This window comes from Orcinus orca, chromosome 4 (assembly GCF_937001465.1).
Source record: "Orcinus orca chromosome 4, mOrcOrc1.1, whole genome shotgun sequence".
Taxonomy (NCBI): domain Eukaryota; kingdom Metazoa; phylum Chordata; class Mammalia; order Artiodactyla; family Delphinidae; genus Orcinus; species Orcinus orca.
The window spans coordinates 82,934,614-82,950,442 of NC_064562.1; the positions used below are offsets into that span (position 1 = coordinate 82,934,614).

Below are 15,829 nucleotides of genomic sequence, written 5' to 3' on the forward strand. Positions count from 1 at the left end.
TGGCTCAGTCAGTCAGTGACCTATTCTGGGTCTCTGGTTCATCATCTGAAGAATGAGAACTGTGAGATCTACCTCTCCAGAGTTTTATGAGGGAAAAATATCCATTCAACACGTGCTCACGTGGCCAAGTGTTGCGAGTAGACAGATGTTGGGATCTGAGTGCCACCAGGGAGGTGCGTGCTCAGGCTGGACCTCCACGTTGACCCAATCCTCACAACCACCCCATTCTTACGAATGAGGAAACTCAGGCAGAGAGATGAAGCAGCAGCTGGAAGGCAGCAGGTGAAGTCGAGGATGGAACCCAAGCAGCTCGGCGACGAGGCCAAGTTCCCCACCACCACTCACTGCCGCCTCCACGCAGCCTCAGCAGCAGAGACTGAGAAGCTGGGGACTAAGGCCAGAGCCCAGGGAGTGTGGATATTCGGGGGCTGGGAAAAGAGGGTGAAGACCTGGGTGGGGAGAAAACCTGGGCGAGTGTACACTCCAGGAAGCCAAAGCAGGAGGAGTGCACAGGGCGGTGGCAGCAGTCAGATGCAGAAGCAAGAGGCTGGGGACAGGGCTGCAACAGGCTGGGGAAGGACGTGAGCGGAGGGTGTGATCTCAGTGAAAGTGGACAGTTCTCTCTAGAAAGCTGTTCAGAAGGCAGGGAGAGAGCTGTCAGTAGCTAACAGTCCCAACCTGGTAAGCGCAATGGTCGGGACTGGAACCTCAATCTCAGGACATACTCAGGCTTCCACCACCACGCTAAGTTCCCGGGCGATGCGCTTCAGGAACAGAACAGCCGAAACCACCTCTTCTGCCACAAAACAGGACAACAGCACGAACGAGGCGTGGGCCCAGCGCCGGGTACTGGACCCTGCCTGCTCCTTCAGCCAGAGGCAGCGCCCACCAGGCTGAAAAGACAACGATCCTCAACCACCCTTCCCAGAGCCCAACAACGGAGGGAGTAGGAGGTTCTTCAGAGACACAAGGCACGCCCATATCTCTCTCCCCACAACAGCAGCAAAATCAGGAAGAGAAAGAGCCAGAGAACGTGCTGCCCACCACACACGCCCCGCTTGTCCTCCTGGTGAAACGGCAGTCCTGTTTACATTGAAGCACGCAGAAAGGTCTGAAGAGGTGCACGGAGACCCAAGCTTTTGCAGACTGCCAACGGTCAAGATTTATTCTTGTCCGTTAATGCCTCGGGGTGGAGCTTGCAGAATGAAAAAGTGGGTCCCGCCTTGCCGGAAAGCCTGCCACGCTGCTCAGAAACGAGTCTGCCTTCAACTTCGAGGCTTGCTTCTCCCACCTTGGACGTGCACGTCTGAAGGAAAGACACTGTCTCCTGGTACTGGTCACGGGCGGGTTCTGAGCATCTGTTCCGGGAGGAACCTCTCCCTCCCACCAGCGTTTGCAGAACACAGAGGAAATGCACTCATCTCCTCAGCGCGTGGGAAGATGAACACCATTTAAAATAATGTCTTCACCAATATTCACCAATAAAGATAAATCCACCGGCTCCTCTACTATTTTGCCTCTTCATAGAAACACTGGCATAATGTCTTGCTTTCACGGATTCCTACTTGACAAGAGTATCATGTTTCTGGTAAACATACAAACATCATAAAGTAACTTTTTCAACTTAATTTTTCTTCTTACTGTTGAAGTTCCACAAATCGCTTCTCCTGGTGTAAAACTTACTCATATTTTAGCCCCAAAGCATCCCAAATTTGGCGTTTTGTTCTTTCGCTTATTCCTATGGCGTTCGTTCAGACCTCTCTGCTCCAATCATCGGCATAAGCGAGTGACTGTTAGGGGCCACCCTTCACAATGAAACGGCATCTGTTCGTCCCCAGTGCCCATTACAGCCCAGGCACCCACTGGCTCACTGAGCCTCTCGCCACCCACCCCCACCTCACAGGAAGGACGAGTCCAACTCGCACGATGCAGCACAGCTCCACAGGTAGAACCCTGGAACCCATGATGACAGTGAAAAGTTCCAGGCTATCTCAAAAGCAATTTTTTTTTTTTTTTTTTTTTTTTTTTTGCGGTACGCGGGCCTCTCACTGTTGTGGCCTCTCCCGTTGCGGAGCACAGGCTCCGGACGCGCAGGCTCAGCGGCCATGGCTCACGGGCCCAGCCGCTCCGCGGCATGTGGGATCTTCCCGGACCGGGGCACGAACCCGTGTCCCCTGCATCGGCAGGCGGACTCTCAACCACTGCGCCACCAGGGAAGCCCAAAAACAATTTTTTAACGCTGAGGAAAACAAGTTTACCTAAAATAATTTGCCAACATGAACCAAGTCAACAAAAATACACGAAGAGCACACAACTCACGGCTCGGTGGCCCCGAAGCTGCTCCCCCAACCCCGCATGGCTCCAGGGATCCTACCTGAGCAAGAGCAACAACTCAGGTTTTTAGGTTCATGCACAAAAGTACACCTTGGTTTGCAGGGTTCTGATTTGTTCACCAGTGCAGACACAGCAGCTAATATATCATCTTAGTACAGTAGTAATACAGTATATACAGTACTGAGAGTCCCACAGTAGACTCGCAAATATTTGTTGAATAAATGTGTTCCTAAAACAAGCGTAAATCAAATTCTGCTTAGAGATCAGTATGTTTCCAGAAATTTGAAACATCTATGAATAGATAATATACCACCATTTCAGATTTTCTTTCCCATTTGTCAGTTAAGAAAAGCACTTGATTCTAAGTTTCCTGGCAGGTCGGATTTTTTTTAAACACAAATATTCTAGAATGTCTGCTTCTTAAAATAACTCTGTGATGTCTTTTTATAATAAAAACACTTAAACCTAAATGAATGTTTTACAAATTTGTATTTACTCGTATCATTAAATTTAGACTTTACTGCTTTAGAACTTGTATCACTTTATCTACCTTAATTAAACTTTATTTTTAGAGCAAAAAGAAAATTCAGTAAGCAAATACTATAAACAACAATGTTATGGAATGTTTATGTTTCAAAGAAGCTTTAGCTATTTTAACCTGTTACAAGTATCTACTTAGGTATAAATGATCTGACATTACAGGTAGAGGCAAAATATTAAGGCTGAAGTTTTAAATTAGTAACTACAAATCACTTTCAAATTTATCTTCACAAATCTGAGAGGTATTATTACCACCCCAATTCTACAGATAAGACAACGGGCCAATAAGTGGAGCACCTGAAAGTTCCTGTTCAATAAATAGTTAACAAATTAAAGCGACTTAACCCATAAACTGATTTGAAATGATCAGAGCTGCAAGTTTTCAATATTTGCCAATCACCCAAGAAAAAACAGTGATGAAAAAGATTTTAAGGATCCATCTTAAATCTCATTAGAAACATCTGGCAGGTACTTATGAAAGAGAAAAAGCCTTTTTATTATAATAATAAAGAAGTAGGAAGAGGAAGAGATGAATAATCTCAACTAGTAATCCCAAACTATGGTTCAGGCTCCTTCACATTATCGTGATAGATATTCTGGTGTTCAGTCTATAATATTTCTACATTGTGACAGCGACTCTGAAATTGCCTCTCCCATCGTTAGAAGCTCTTTCTTGAAGCTGAAGCGTTTAAATGATCCTTAGGAAGGCAATAAAAATTGTTTCTATTTTTTAACCAAAGGTTATGATTTGAGCTCAGGGTCATTTCTTTTTGGTTCAGTTTTTAAGAGGAACAAATAAATTATTCTATTAACTGACCATATTTTCAAATAAATCAGGAGGTCAATGAATATAGCTATTCTTCTTACATTAAACAACTAGAAATACCGCAAACATTTTTAACATATCTATTCCAATATTTGGTCCCACAAAAATCAATTTTAAAGAGCAATTTAAGTTCACCTGGATCAAACCAAAGGCCTTTTAATGCCTATGCAGCTGGCTGTTTTGATAATAATTTAACTAACCATGTTATTCTTAATAAATGGTATCTAAATCACTGCTCCACTGTTCTGTTTTGTTTTTTTTTTTAATTTAATCTTCCTGCTGTGGGCCTCAAGTGAAAAAAGGTCCTGTTCAGGATTCATTTTTGTAAGACATATTAAATTGTGTGCCCAGTTTCTAGGCATCCTCAAAGAGGTTTATACAATTAGAGAATTTTTCTGACTTTTCCAAACTTAGTATAAATGCATGTTCCAATACAAGAATCTCACTAATTTTCATTATAATGAGTTTGTTGCATCATATAGCCTTGACTCACTTAATAACATTTTACATGTTCATTCTGCCATTTCAATACTTTTCATATAGCCATTTCACCTCACTTTTCACTGAATAATGTCACAAAGGTATAGTAATTTAAGTTGGTAAATAGAATGCATTTTAAGACATCTTACCAGTACCTAAATATTTTATTTCATTTTCTTGAACAGAGCATTGAACTACTTGCTTGCTTCAGTAAAACTAGTAGTGTCCAAATGCGCAATTTTTATCCTACTATTTAAGACCAAAAAATTTCCTTTCCTTTCTCTCTAAACAATACTGACTTTTGACATCTACCATCCTCCATCATTTTTTTTGGGTCCTCTCTGGTTCTTTTTTTTTTTTTGGCTGTACACAGCCCTCTCACTGCTGTGGCCTCTCCCGTGGCGGAGCACAGGCTTCGGACGCGCAGGCCCAACGGCCATGGCTCACGGGCCCAGCTGCTCCGCGGCATGTGGGATCTTCCCGGACCGGGGCACGAACCCACGTCCCCTGCATCGGCAGGCGGACTCCCAACCACTGCGCCACCAGGGAAGCCCCCCTCTCTGGTTTTTTAAATTCACTCCCAGTATTTTGTGCTGCTTCTCCAATTTTAACATACACACTCTCTCTCCTTTTTTTTTTTTCTTTCTTCTTTTTCTCGTGGAAGACTGAAAGCACCAAAGGAAAGTGTTAAAGGAAACAGAGCAGGAAGATACAGGCCTCTTTTGCACTTAGTTTGGCTCTTCCATATACAGTTGTTATAGAAATGGCTCAGACTACTGATGGGCCAAGAAATTCACAGAGGCACTACAAAGAGGCACTATAGTGATTAACTTTCTCAGGTTTCCAAACACTACGGATTTTATGTTACTTAATTTTTAAAGTATACTCTGTCAGGTATGGTAATCAGAAGTGATGCTATAACCAGATGGGGAAATGGACCACTCTGAGAAATTACTAATGTTAATTGACATTGACTGGCACGTATGAGGTACGAGGAACTGCACCAGCAAGTCATATACCAAATATCAGGCACATCCACTGTCCCCAAGGGCGAAAGAGGAGGCATGAGGCCAAACACTCTCCACTTTCGTTTTCCTTAATTATAGCTTATAGTTATTAAATTGCCACATTCAGGTTAAATATTTAAATGTGAAATTACCACGGTAACAATACTCATTCAAATCCAAAGTTCAACTTTAACTACAGAATGTACAAGACTCAGCACTTAGATGTTTTATTACCTTAGCCAAGGGAAAGACAACTTAAAGGCTTTACAAACACAAAATTCAGTTTTAAAAAATCAAAACTACACTAACTCTTAAGTTTAAAAAATCTCTGATGTCTACCAATATATTGTTCCAGAACAGTAGAGAGAAATGTGGGTTTTTTTTTAACTTTTAAAACTGGCCCTGAAAATTAGCTAAAAGTTAAACATACTTAAATGTGTATCAATAGAAACATATTATGATATATCCATGAAACAGAAAATCATGCAGTCATTGAAAAATAAAGCTTTATAAATGTGCTGCAATGAAAAGATCTCCAAGATATACTGAGTGACAAAAACAAGAGGCACATACAAAGGTATACTTGTATTTGGGGAAAAACATGTATCGTCGTCATTTGGGAAACAAATACAAGAATATAAGAGTTATCTCTGGAGAGTCAAGGGTGTAGTACTAGTGGGGATGGGAGCTAGGGCTCATAAAATGGGCCAGCAACCTTCGCTTCTTTACACCTTTCTGACATTTCTTTTAAAACCATGTGCATACACTGCTTCTAAAATTAAGGAGCTATAATCAATCAATAAATAAAATTATTAAGCAAACTGTTTTTGACTGCCTTGAGTTGACCTATATTTACTAAAACAGAAAGATCAGGTGAAGGGACCCTCCGTGGCCTGGCCTTCTAGAATACATTCCCCCTTCTCTCATTCCTTCCTCTGGAAGCAGGAATGTCTGATCTAACTGGTGACTGGGGCAGGGAGGAACTGAGCAGAGGGGCCCAGCCCCTTCTAAACTCCCTTTCAGATCAACCTGCCAGCAGAAGCTGATACCCTTCCACCATAAGTGGTGGGTTAGAGAGGGGCCGGGAGGTGTGCTGTGCTTAACTAGCTGTGGCAGTGATTGCGTGTAAGGCTATCTAATTAAGTTGAAACACTGAAAAGCCTCTGCATTTTTGTTGCTCTTCTAAGCTGTGCTTTCCAACACAACTGTTACTTCAATCTCCATCTTGTGCCTAATTTTCAATTGATCCTGAACCAATCTGGAGGGGAAGGGTGGGGAGAGTTCTAAATTCCAACAACCTCTAAGATACAGCATTAAGTTAAAAAATTAAATGAAAAAAGAACGATGCTATATAGTATGTAGAGTATGAGCTCATCAATGATAAATTTAAAAAAAACACTACTATAAAAATATATGCAGGTACAAAAACGTCTGAAAGAACAAACATTAAGCGGCAAACTGGGGGAAGGCTGGACTGGGAGACGTGAAGGAGGATTGTGGCTTTTTACTTCATTTGCTTCTGTGCTATTCATAATTCTCTAACAATCATGTATTACTGTGATAATTTTCAAAAACTTTAAAATATATTTTAATCATTTTTGCTGGAAGTTTTCATAACTACAGATCAAGTGCAAGTTTCTGAACTTTATGATCATTACAGTTTAGAGAAGTGGTTCTCAAGGTGTGGTCTCCAGACCAGCTGCATCAGCATCATCTGGGAGCTGGTTAGAAATGCAAACTCTAGGGCCCCACCCCGAACCTACAGAATCAAAAACTCTGGGGGTGGAGCCCAGCAATCCATTGGAACTACCCCCCACCTCCGTGATTATAATGCCAGCTACAGTTTGAGAACCACAGGGCTAGAGAACTGTTTACAATTATCAACTTTCAGTTTTCCCATTCATAAATCCTCAAGACCTATACAACACATACACACACAAGCCCCTACCGACCTATCAACTCATTTTACATCTCAAGTCAACAAATATTTATGCAATACCTTCCAAACTGCACAACTGTAGCAACTTTTTAGTATAAACTAAACACTTCAGTAGAGAAATGATTATTTTGAAATCACTGGGGAGACTCCCCAGCCCCTTTAAAGGAACTGAAGTATTCTGTAAACCAGAGCCCTAGAACAGATGTCCTCCAGGGAAGGAGCTGTGAGATGGCTACCTCCATACACCCTGAAGAACAATCCTCAACCAAGTAACAACTTGCTAATGGAATGCATTATAACTTTATATTAGGAAGTTTATTTAAAATTAAGTAGTGTTAGCATTTATAGATACCTGTTTGGTGATCGTCTTGGCCAACGTCTTCTGTTAGATTCTGCAAGAAATATGTTCATCATTACCAAGAAATCACATACCATACAGCAAGCTTTAAAATTCAATATTTTCATAAACAGCTGATATCTTAATATCCATAATCTAAATTTTATCAAATCCACTTAAAACTACTACTTTAAACGGCTGGTAGTTTTGTCTTTAAAAGATTGACTTACTAGCTTATTAAGGGTGTGGTAGATCTTATGAATATTTGCCAGTGTTGAGAGATGAGAGTTCAGCTGAAAGTCTTTAAAAGAAAAGGGGAAAATTCAGTGTCATTTACTTCTCATATTGCAAAAAGACTATTAAAAAAGAAAGCTCAGAAGTGAAGATAAACAAATGCTTTGATACAACTGAATTCTATCTCCATTAATTTGATACTTATTAAATAAGATACAACATGCAACTACCAACCTATCTGCTAGAAATAAAGTCTGACAATTAAATTCCCAACCACATGTTAAAATAAAGTTCATGACATTTTCATGTGAATTGTAAGGTAAAACAAAAATACTTCAGTAGTTATAATAGCCTATCAGCAATAAACTTGAGCTTAAAAGAAAAATATCAATAATGCTAGCAAATTAAACAAGTCACAAAAATAGAAGACAGATCTCAAATGAAACTTGTTCACTTTCTCTTTCTCTTCCCCAGAATTACTAGCACAATATCAAGCTCCTGGCAAGAAAATAATAGGAAAGCATCTCAACCATTCGGCATTTCTTACAATATACTTATTTTGTTGGCTCTTATATAACATAGAGCAGAAATGGAATCTAAGCCCCTCCCCTTCCTAATTTAACAAACACAGACAGATCAAAGGACTATCCTGCAAGCTCCCAGTTCGGAAGGCCAGGGCTCTGGGATGTATAGTCTATAGTTAGCTGCATGGCAACAGTAAAATGTGCCACAGAACCAGAAACACAGAGGCAGAACTCACACTCACAGAGAAACATGGCCAAATCAAAGACTGTCTCCACATGCCATCTCTAATAACTGCACAATGAATCACACACACAAGACGAATTAAGTTGCTCCATCATACAATCCTGCACAACATAAAACTTTAAGTTAAACTGTTAGGCTTTTGAATCTCCAATTTCAAATGTTTTTTATAAAGTTAAGTATGCTTGCCTACATATTAGGCTATGCGAATATGGGTTAAAAGTCTTTGAATAATTTCATATTTGAACAAGCAACAGAAGTATTTTCATAAAACATCAAGATTTACAGTAGTTCCTTTTCTTTACTATCATAAAGACTAGTAAAGGTTAGTCTGAAAATAACCTTGAAAAGATACTGTAACTTTCCAAGTTATGCCGTTCAGATAAAAAAGAAAATAATCTCCCTTCACTGGAATTTTATGTGGGACACATATCAGATGCAAAGCGCGGACACTACAGCACGAATTGTCTCTGCTGGGGCTGGACTCTCTGGGCTGCTGCTCCGAATCTGGAAAGCAAGCAGACTTGTCAGCATTTAGAAAGCTTCACTTTCTTTTCTAAATTGTGCCAGGAATCCAGGTCTAGGCTGGCCTGGAGGGCAGAGGGGCCAGCAGGCAGTAGAGACCCTAACATGCACACACCGCTGCCGGGAGCAGCGGGCTGCACGTGTACATGTGCACATGCACGGCTCTGGCACATGCACGCCGCAGGCACAGCCACCGAGAATGGTCCAAAGAATCAGAGTTGTTGGCTGAGAGGCAACCAGAGCAGGGCCTCAAATATAGACATGTGTTAACTCTTTTGCATTATTAATTATTTGGCATCTGAATGGTTTAGCCATATTTAAGGTAAATGATAACATAATGTGCACAGACCTTGATTTTCCATCTTAATTAGTGCGACTGCACAGAAAAGGATTAAAAACCATTTGGGTTATCCGAGTGTCTACATGTGTGTGTATTTATTTACTTATGCTTCTATTTCATAAAGCTGTGTAGGGGGCTCTAAAACTAGAAGCAACAGCCTCCTCCTGACCTGCAAAGGCTTTGGGGAGCTTAATCTTACACTGCCCCCCTCCCCTGGCACCTACGACCAAGCCATAAACCCCCTTTTTGTACTCTCCCAATTTAAAATTTGGAAGACAAATGATATACTACATTAACATCCTGAAATATTAATTAAGCTCCTGGGCCCCCCAAAAAAACAAAACCAGAAAATTTAAGGGTCTAGATTCTCTCTCACTGAGGCCACACAGGAGGGGTTTGCCAAAGATCATTGCAGCAATGAGGTCTCCAGAACTCATGCCATACCACCCTGATGTTAATTCAACTGTCAAGATTCACACAGGAGAATCTAAACAAAACTGCTAAATCCTTCTATATACATGCGCGCGCGCGCGCGCGCACACACACGGTTTCTGCCAAAACACCACTCACTGAGCTTTACAACCTGACTCTGGAGTCTAACAGTCAATTTGAATCTCAGGCCTACCAGTTATTTAACCTAAATTTCAACGTCCTCAGTTGTGAAGTGAGATTACAATGCCTAGATGTGGCAGACAGCCAATGTAATGCCTGGATCACAGTGAGTGCCGAATAAAAGACATCAATTATCACACTATTCGATTATACCATTTTCCACACCACACAGCTATCTACAATGGTTTCTACTTTCTGCAGGTCCAAGTCAAGCCCCACATCAAAGATCTCAAAGTTGGAGCTCCCTCTGTGACTGAGGCATGTGGCCTGATACATCTCTACTGTGTATGATGGCATTTCTATCTATATTCATATACCACCAACTGACGTTCATAATGATGGTGGAAAAAAATATACAAAAGCATTTAAGATCAGGTTCTATACATGAAGCTTCACTTTACAGATAACACAAGCAACAAGGTTCATTTCACAAGTCACATAATATATGTCAGCAATTCTCTATTTCCATATCCGGCGTCTACTACCATAACCACCTTATCATCGCTTCACCAAAAAGAAAGGGAAAAAGAAAAGGAACAGCAGCATGAACAGAATAGTTCTTCTTTAGTTTCACCAAGGTAAGAAGCTGGGGAGTAGACACAAATTCAGGAAAAAAAGACCAAAATGGCATTAAAAGATAAACCCACAAAGGTTAACACATATTGAATTTACGGTTCATCTGTTCAGTGCTCAGGGCAAGTAAGAGACCTTGAAATCTAAAATAGATTTCACATCCTTTAGGAATAGCTGTTAAGGATAAAGATCAAATGCTTTACAGAGAACGTATTTAGGAAAGTACTAACTCATTCATAAAATCTCCTTCTGCTCATATTTTAATTCCAAAGTATAAATGCTTGGTTAAGTCAACTTTAGTCCATGATCAAAAGGCCCTCCACAGTAGTCACTGGGTTTGACTCTCCTGTGTGACATGCGAACCCTACATTCTGTATTAAAAGCGACAAATGGCTCTGCAGAAAGGCATAGCCTGCTTGATAAATGGTCTGCCTAAATTATCTTCTGGGCATTCTTAAAAATGATCAACAAATGCTGACTGGGCATAAAGTTTTCCGGGGGTTTTTTGTTTTGGTTGGTTTGTTTGGGTTTTTACATAATTACCATTTGCTGTGACCTACATAATGGAAGAAAGTGAACGTCAATGAGAGTCAAAATTCACTTCCCCCAAACTACTCTTGGTATATAATCCCACAACATAGGCAGAGACATAAATATTAGGAATAAAACAATTATTGGTAAGTTCAGACAATGACCATCAACCAAAAGAATCAAATTTCAGAATTAAGAGTCCTAAGAGGAGTTTACTTCCATAAGAGGGTCAGAAACAATTTAAATACATAAAAATCCAAACCTTTCTTTTATGACATAGTCACTTGTTAAATATAGCTGGGAGGTGATCTTAATTACAACAGCAATGAAAAGCAATAATACACATAGGAATAAACTTAAACATGCAACAACCGAATGAAGAAACAATGAAAGTTTCCTGAAAGACAAAAATGCAGAGATATTATATTCCTGGAATGGAAAGATCCAGTATTGTAAGGCGATCACTTCACCCTTTTCTAAAGTATTAATTAAATGCAGTCAAATTCCTATTCTCCCTGCCTCCCACTTCCCTACCCCAAAAAAGAGGTGGGGGAAAAGGAAGGGAGTCAGGCAAGCTTGGCAGATTGATTCTAAAGTTCATCTGAAAAGAACAAACGTGCTTGACTTGCCAAGAAATTGTTGAAAAAGAAGAATGAGGAAGAACTTGCCCTATCAGACAATACATAATATAAAGCAGAGGTTGGTAAATTCTCTGCAGAGGGCCAAATCTTAAATATTTTAGGCTTTGTGGGCCATCCGACCTCTGTTATAACTACCCTGCCATTGTAGCTCAAAAGCAGCCATAAACAATACACAAGCAAATGAGTGTGGCTGTGTTCCAATAAAACTTTATTTATAAAACTTTATTTATAAAAACTTGGTGGTGGGCCTGACTGGGGCCATGGGCTGTAGTTTGCCAATGCCTGGTATAGAGGTAATTATAATTATAATACAAATCAACAGAAGAGAGCTAATAAACATATGTCTGTATGTTTGTAAGTATGTATAAACACATATAATTAATATGATTAACTGGCATTTCAAATCAATGTAATACTCTGGTTTCTCTTCAGATCGAATAAATCTTTTGCCTTTTTTTTTTCAAACCAATGGGCAAGAGATAATTATTTAGCAAACTGAGGGGCAACCAACTAACATGTGGAACAAATTAAAATTAATTTCAACTTCACCCAAAGCATGGAAGGGGAAGGCATCCAAAGCAAAAGAAAAGTCCTCCGTATCATGGACTCAGGGCTCTCTCTGCACATTCCGCCTCTACCCGTGTACCCAATCTCGTCTCTTACTCATCTTCCCCTTGCTCACTCTTCTCAGTTGCAGTGAGCTTCCTGCTATTCTGTGAACACTCCAAACATGCTCCTACCTCAGGGCCTTTGCACATGCTATTCTCGTTGCATTGAGCACTCTTTCCTCTAATAATAACATGGCTTGCTCTCACACTTAATCAGGTTGCCACTAAAATATCACCTTCTTACAGAACCTTGCCAGACCCAACAAACAGGACCCCTTCTTCACTATCACTTTACCATGCTTTACTTCTCTTTATGGCATTAGTACCTCGTCATATATGTCATATTTGTGTGTCATCTTCCTCTTGCATTAGAATGTAAGCTTCACAAAGGCCAGAACGTGCTTGCTCTTGTCCACTGCTGTATCCCTCGTACCTAAAGCAATACCTGGGAAACATCAGGTGCTCAATAAATACTCAAGGAATAAATGAATGCAGGTACAGAGGCATCAAGACTTAAATTCAATATGTTCAGGGTATTTCAGTGCATTCACACCATTAGATCTTCATATGTGAGAAGCAGCATGGTATCAGGAGACTCAAAAGGCAGGCAAGGTCAGAAAAAGGCAGCTCTGAATCCTGCTTGAGAGTTTAATCTCCTAAGGACTTGTATTTCCAATTGGACCATCAGAGGGTATGCAAATGTAACAGATAAACATGGCGCATTCAAGCAGCATCAGTCCTACTCAAAGGTAATCCAAGTACAAGTGTTTCACATGTACAAGTGTTTCACATGTACAAGTGTTTCACATGAAAACAAAAAAATGACTATGGCACAAAATTTGAAAGAAATTTCACCAGACCAAGTTACGCTCCCAGAATCCAGAGAGTCCTTAATTCTGCCATAGCAGAACGCTGGCGGAGAAGTCTGAGAAGCACTGCTGTGAGCCTGGGTGCCGTGAAAGTGTTTTAATCAGTTTTTTAGATAAATTTCCCTACGGCGGGTGTGTGGCCTGGATTTAGAGCGGCCTTTCATGAAGACTACTGGAAGTGGCTGAGGTGGGAAATGATTAGGGTCTTAAGGTAGACTGTGGCAGCAAAAGTGGAGGGAAGACATCCCGAGTACAACGGGATTGCAGGACATCCACATTCAACTCACACAAATTCAACTCAATTGCTTGGCAAAATGAAGAGGGAGAGAGAAGAAAAGTCAATTGTCCCAGTAACTGCCCTCAAGGCCTCTACTTAATGAGTGGGAGCTGGGCAACAGGAATCTGAAGGTCACCGGGTCGGCTCAGTTTCCACGTGGATCTCACAACCTTGTATGAGTCAAGTATTTAAAGAAATGTATTCTTCATAAAACACAGTCCCTAAACATAAGCCAGCTGCTGCAACTGTGCTCAGCTGAAGAGCCTGCGACCTGTCCTAACGCTAGAGGAAAGAACTGCTGTGTTGGAGACAACCTCTGAGGAGGGGCACCTTCTGAAAGTATTTCCAGTGATATTTTTAATACAGGTGATTTTCACCTTACATGTGGACTTTAGAACTAACCTCTACAAAAAATGTGATGGTACTGGGAGGAAAACCAACAAGATTGCTTTTAGGTGCTGAGAGGGAAGCTCAACATTTCATGTCCTTTTGTCCAAGTCTCAAAAATTCTCCTTGAGCTACGAAAATTAGCCCAAGCAGGGTCAGGTAACTAGTTGTGGCCAAGCTGGGGATAATTCACATCTTCTAATTCCCAATCCAAAGCCCCTTCCTCCATTCTAGCTTATTTCTGATGGGAGCAAGTGTCCATGTATCTTCACACTCCATCTGGGGTAAAAAGCATTTCCCACCCAAGGTTGTTAATAAGCAAGCACACAAAGTTAGAGAACTTTAATATTAAATAAAAAGATACTAAAGCTGGTAAAATCTAAAACAACCTACCAACTTCTTTCTTTCCTTTTTGGAGAAAAGATGGTGCAGAAAAGATACACAACGCCTATATTATTTCTATTACGTACACCTCTTTCCTCTTGTCCCTAAAGATTCACAAATGTATTTTATTATTAGCTAAACTCCAGGTGGCCAATCAGTGAGCAATGCTCTCGGGTATAAAAAATTTTAATAAGCACTATGCACAGATATGTACTAATAAATACATTCTGATGACAATGAAAATGAAGAACTAAATCAGTGATGGCTTTTGGGGTGCGGGTGGGGGACTGAGGGACTGCTGAGTTTGGGCTTTACGATGGCGAGACTGGAGCATGTTTAAAGTGCTGAGATTCGATTTGCTTAGTACCCTGGAAGGTTACAGAAGCCAGAGTGTAAAGAGGGGCTCAGCTTACAAGTCAGGGAGGATCTATACACGAGCTCAAGCATACAGAGTATAAGTCATTTTACAAGACAAGTACAAAATGCAATTTTAAGTAAAAAAGGTCATTAGAAATGAGTTTTATCTCAAAATAACTTGACAGACAAAATCTACCATAAAATGAAGTCTACTTTTGACGCTGTAAAAAGTAGTATTTTCAACTGGGATTACAGACACCACTTTACACTTCTGCATACCAACTGATCATCATTTAGCCATGTGAGATGGCACAAGTACACATCTCACTCGTTAAAACAAACATATTCACATGTGAGGCCAAATTATTAAAACACAAAGATCCGAAACGAGTTTTCCACAGCTAGGAAAAAACCAAAAGCCAGGCTGTGGGTCAGCTTCATACCACACGCCTGTCTAACTTGTCAGAAGTAGGAATTTCTTGGTCTATAAAATGGATGATAATAGTGCTTGCCTCCTAAGGACGCTCTGAGGATCAAACTAACCCGTGCCGCAAGGTGCCCAGCACGGTGCCTGGCACACGGCAGGCGCACCTGAGCGGCAGCTCCGCGGCACTCTGCTTCACTTGCACAGCGAGCGGGGTGGCCTGTGCTCTCCACCCAGGGCAGGGCCCGAGGGGGGCAGCCGCAGCTTTGGAGTCCTCTGCCCCCCAGCCCAAACCAAACCCCAAGCACCCAGGAAGCACCCAGGAAGCTCCTGAGCATTAATCCAGTCGCTGTCAGAGTCACCTGGGCAGTGCGAATACCTGCCAGGGCCCGGGCCCCAATCCAGACCAACTAAATAAAAACAGGAGTGGGGTTGTCAAAGGCTTCTCAAGCAGTCCAGGTGCCTCTACAGCGCAACCAGAGAGGAGAGTTCCGTCCCCACCCTCGCCTCGACCCCCAGCCTGCCGCAGCCAATCCATACCCACATCACAGTCTCAGCACAGGCCAGAGGGGAGTTCAACTCATTCACTGCAAGCCCTGCAGCGAGAAGAAAAGATCAAGATGCAGGCTTTTCAAGGTCGAAAAGCTAGGTGAAAACCAAATGAAGCAAAGTAGCAGTGAGGAAGGTGTTAATATCATTCTCCTCATCAATAAATATTTGCTATTTATAAGGCACAAAGCCAAAAAGGTGAGCATGGAAAGGGGAAAACTGACAAGGAAAGGGAGCAGGTCATCACAGGTGACTCGGCGCTTTCACGGAACACAAGATCTGAAGTTAAA

At 41.3% G+C, this 15,829-nt stretch overlaps 1 protein-coding gene across 8 annotated transcripts in view; it reads right to left on the reverse strand.

Annotated features, from left to right (window-relative positions):
• The window catches only part of DCUN1D4 (defective in cullin neddylation 1 domain containing 4), a 68,905-nt gene that overhangs the window by 42,260 nt on the left and 10,816 nt on the right, over window positions 1–15,829 (reverse strand). For 4 of the 8 annotated variants that reach the window (XM_033425453.2, XM_033425454.2, XM_033425455.2 and 1 more), the window contains 3 exons: window positions 12,619–12,737; window positions 7,694–7,764; window positions 7,479–7,518 (listed from right to left, as the gene is read on the reverse strand). Coding sequence is in view for 2 of the 8 variants with exons in the window: in XM_033425452.2 (XP_033281343.1) it covers window positions 7,479–7,518; window positions 7,694–7,764 (111 nt within the window). In the remaining 6 variants the exon portion in view is untranslated. The remainder of the gene's footprint in view (window positions 1–7,478; window positions 7,519–7,693; window positions 7,765–12,618; window positions 12,738–15,829) is intronic. The other 4 variants (XM_033425452.2, XM_033425451.2, XM_033425456.2 and 1 more) reach the window with 1 other exon arrangement.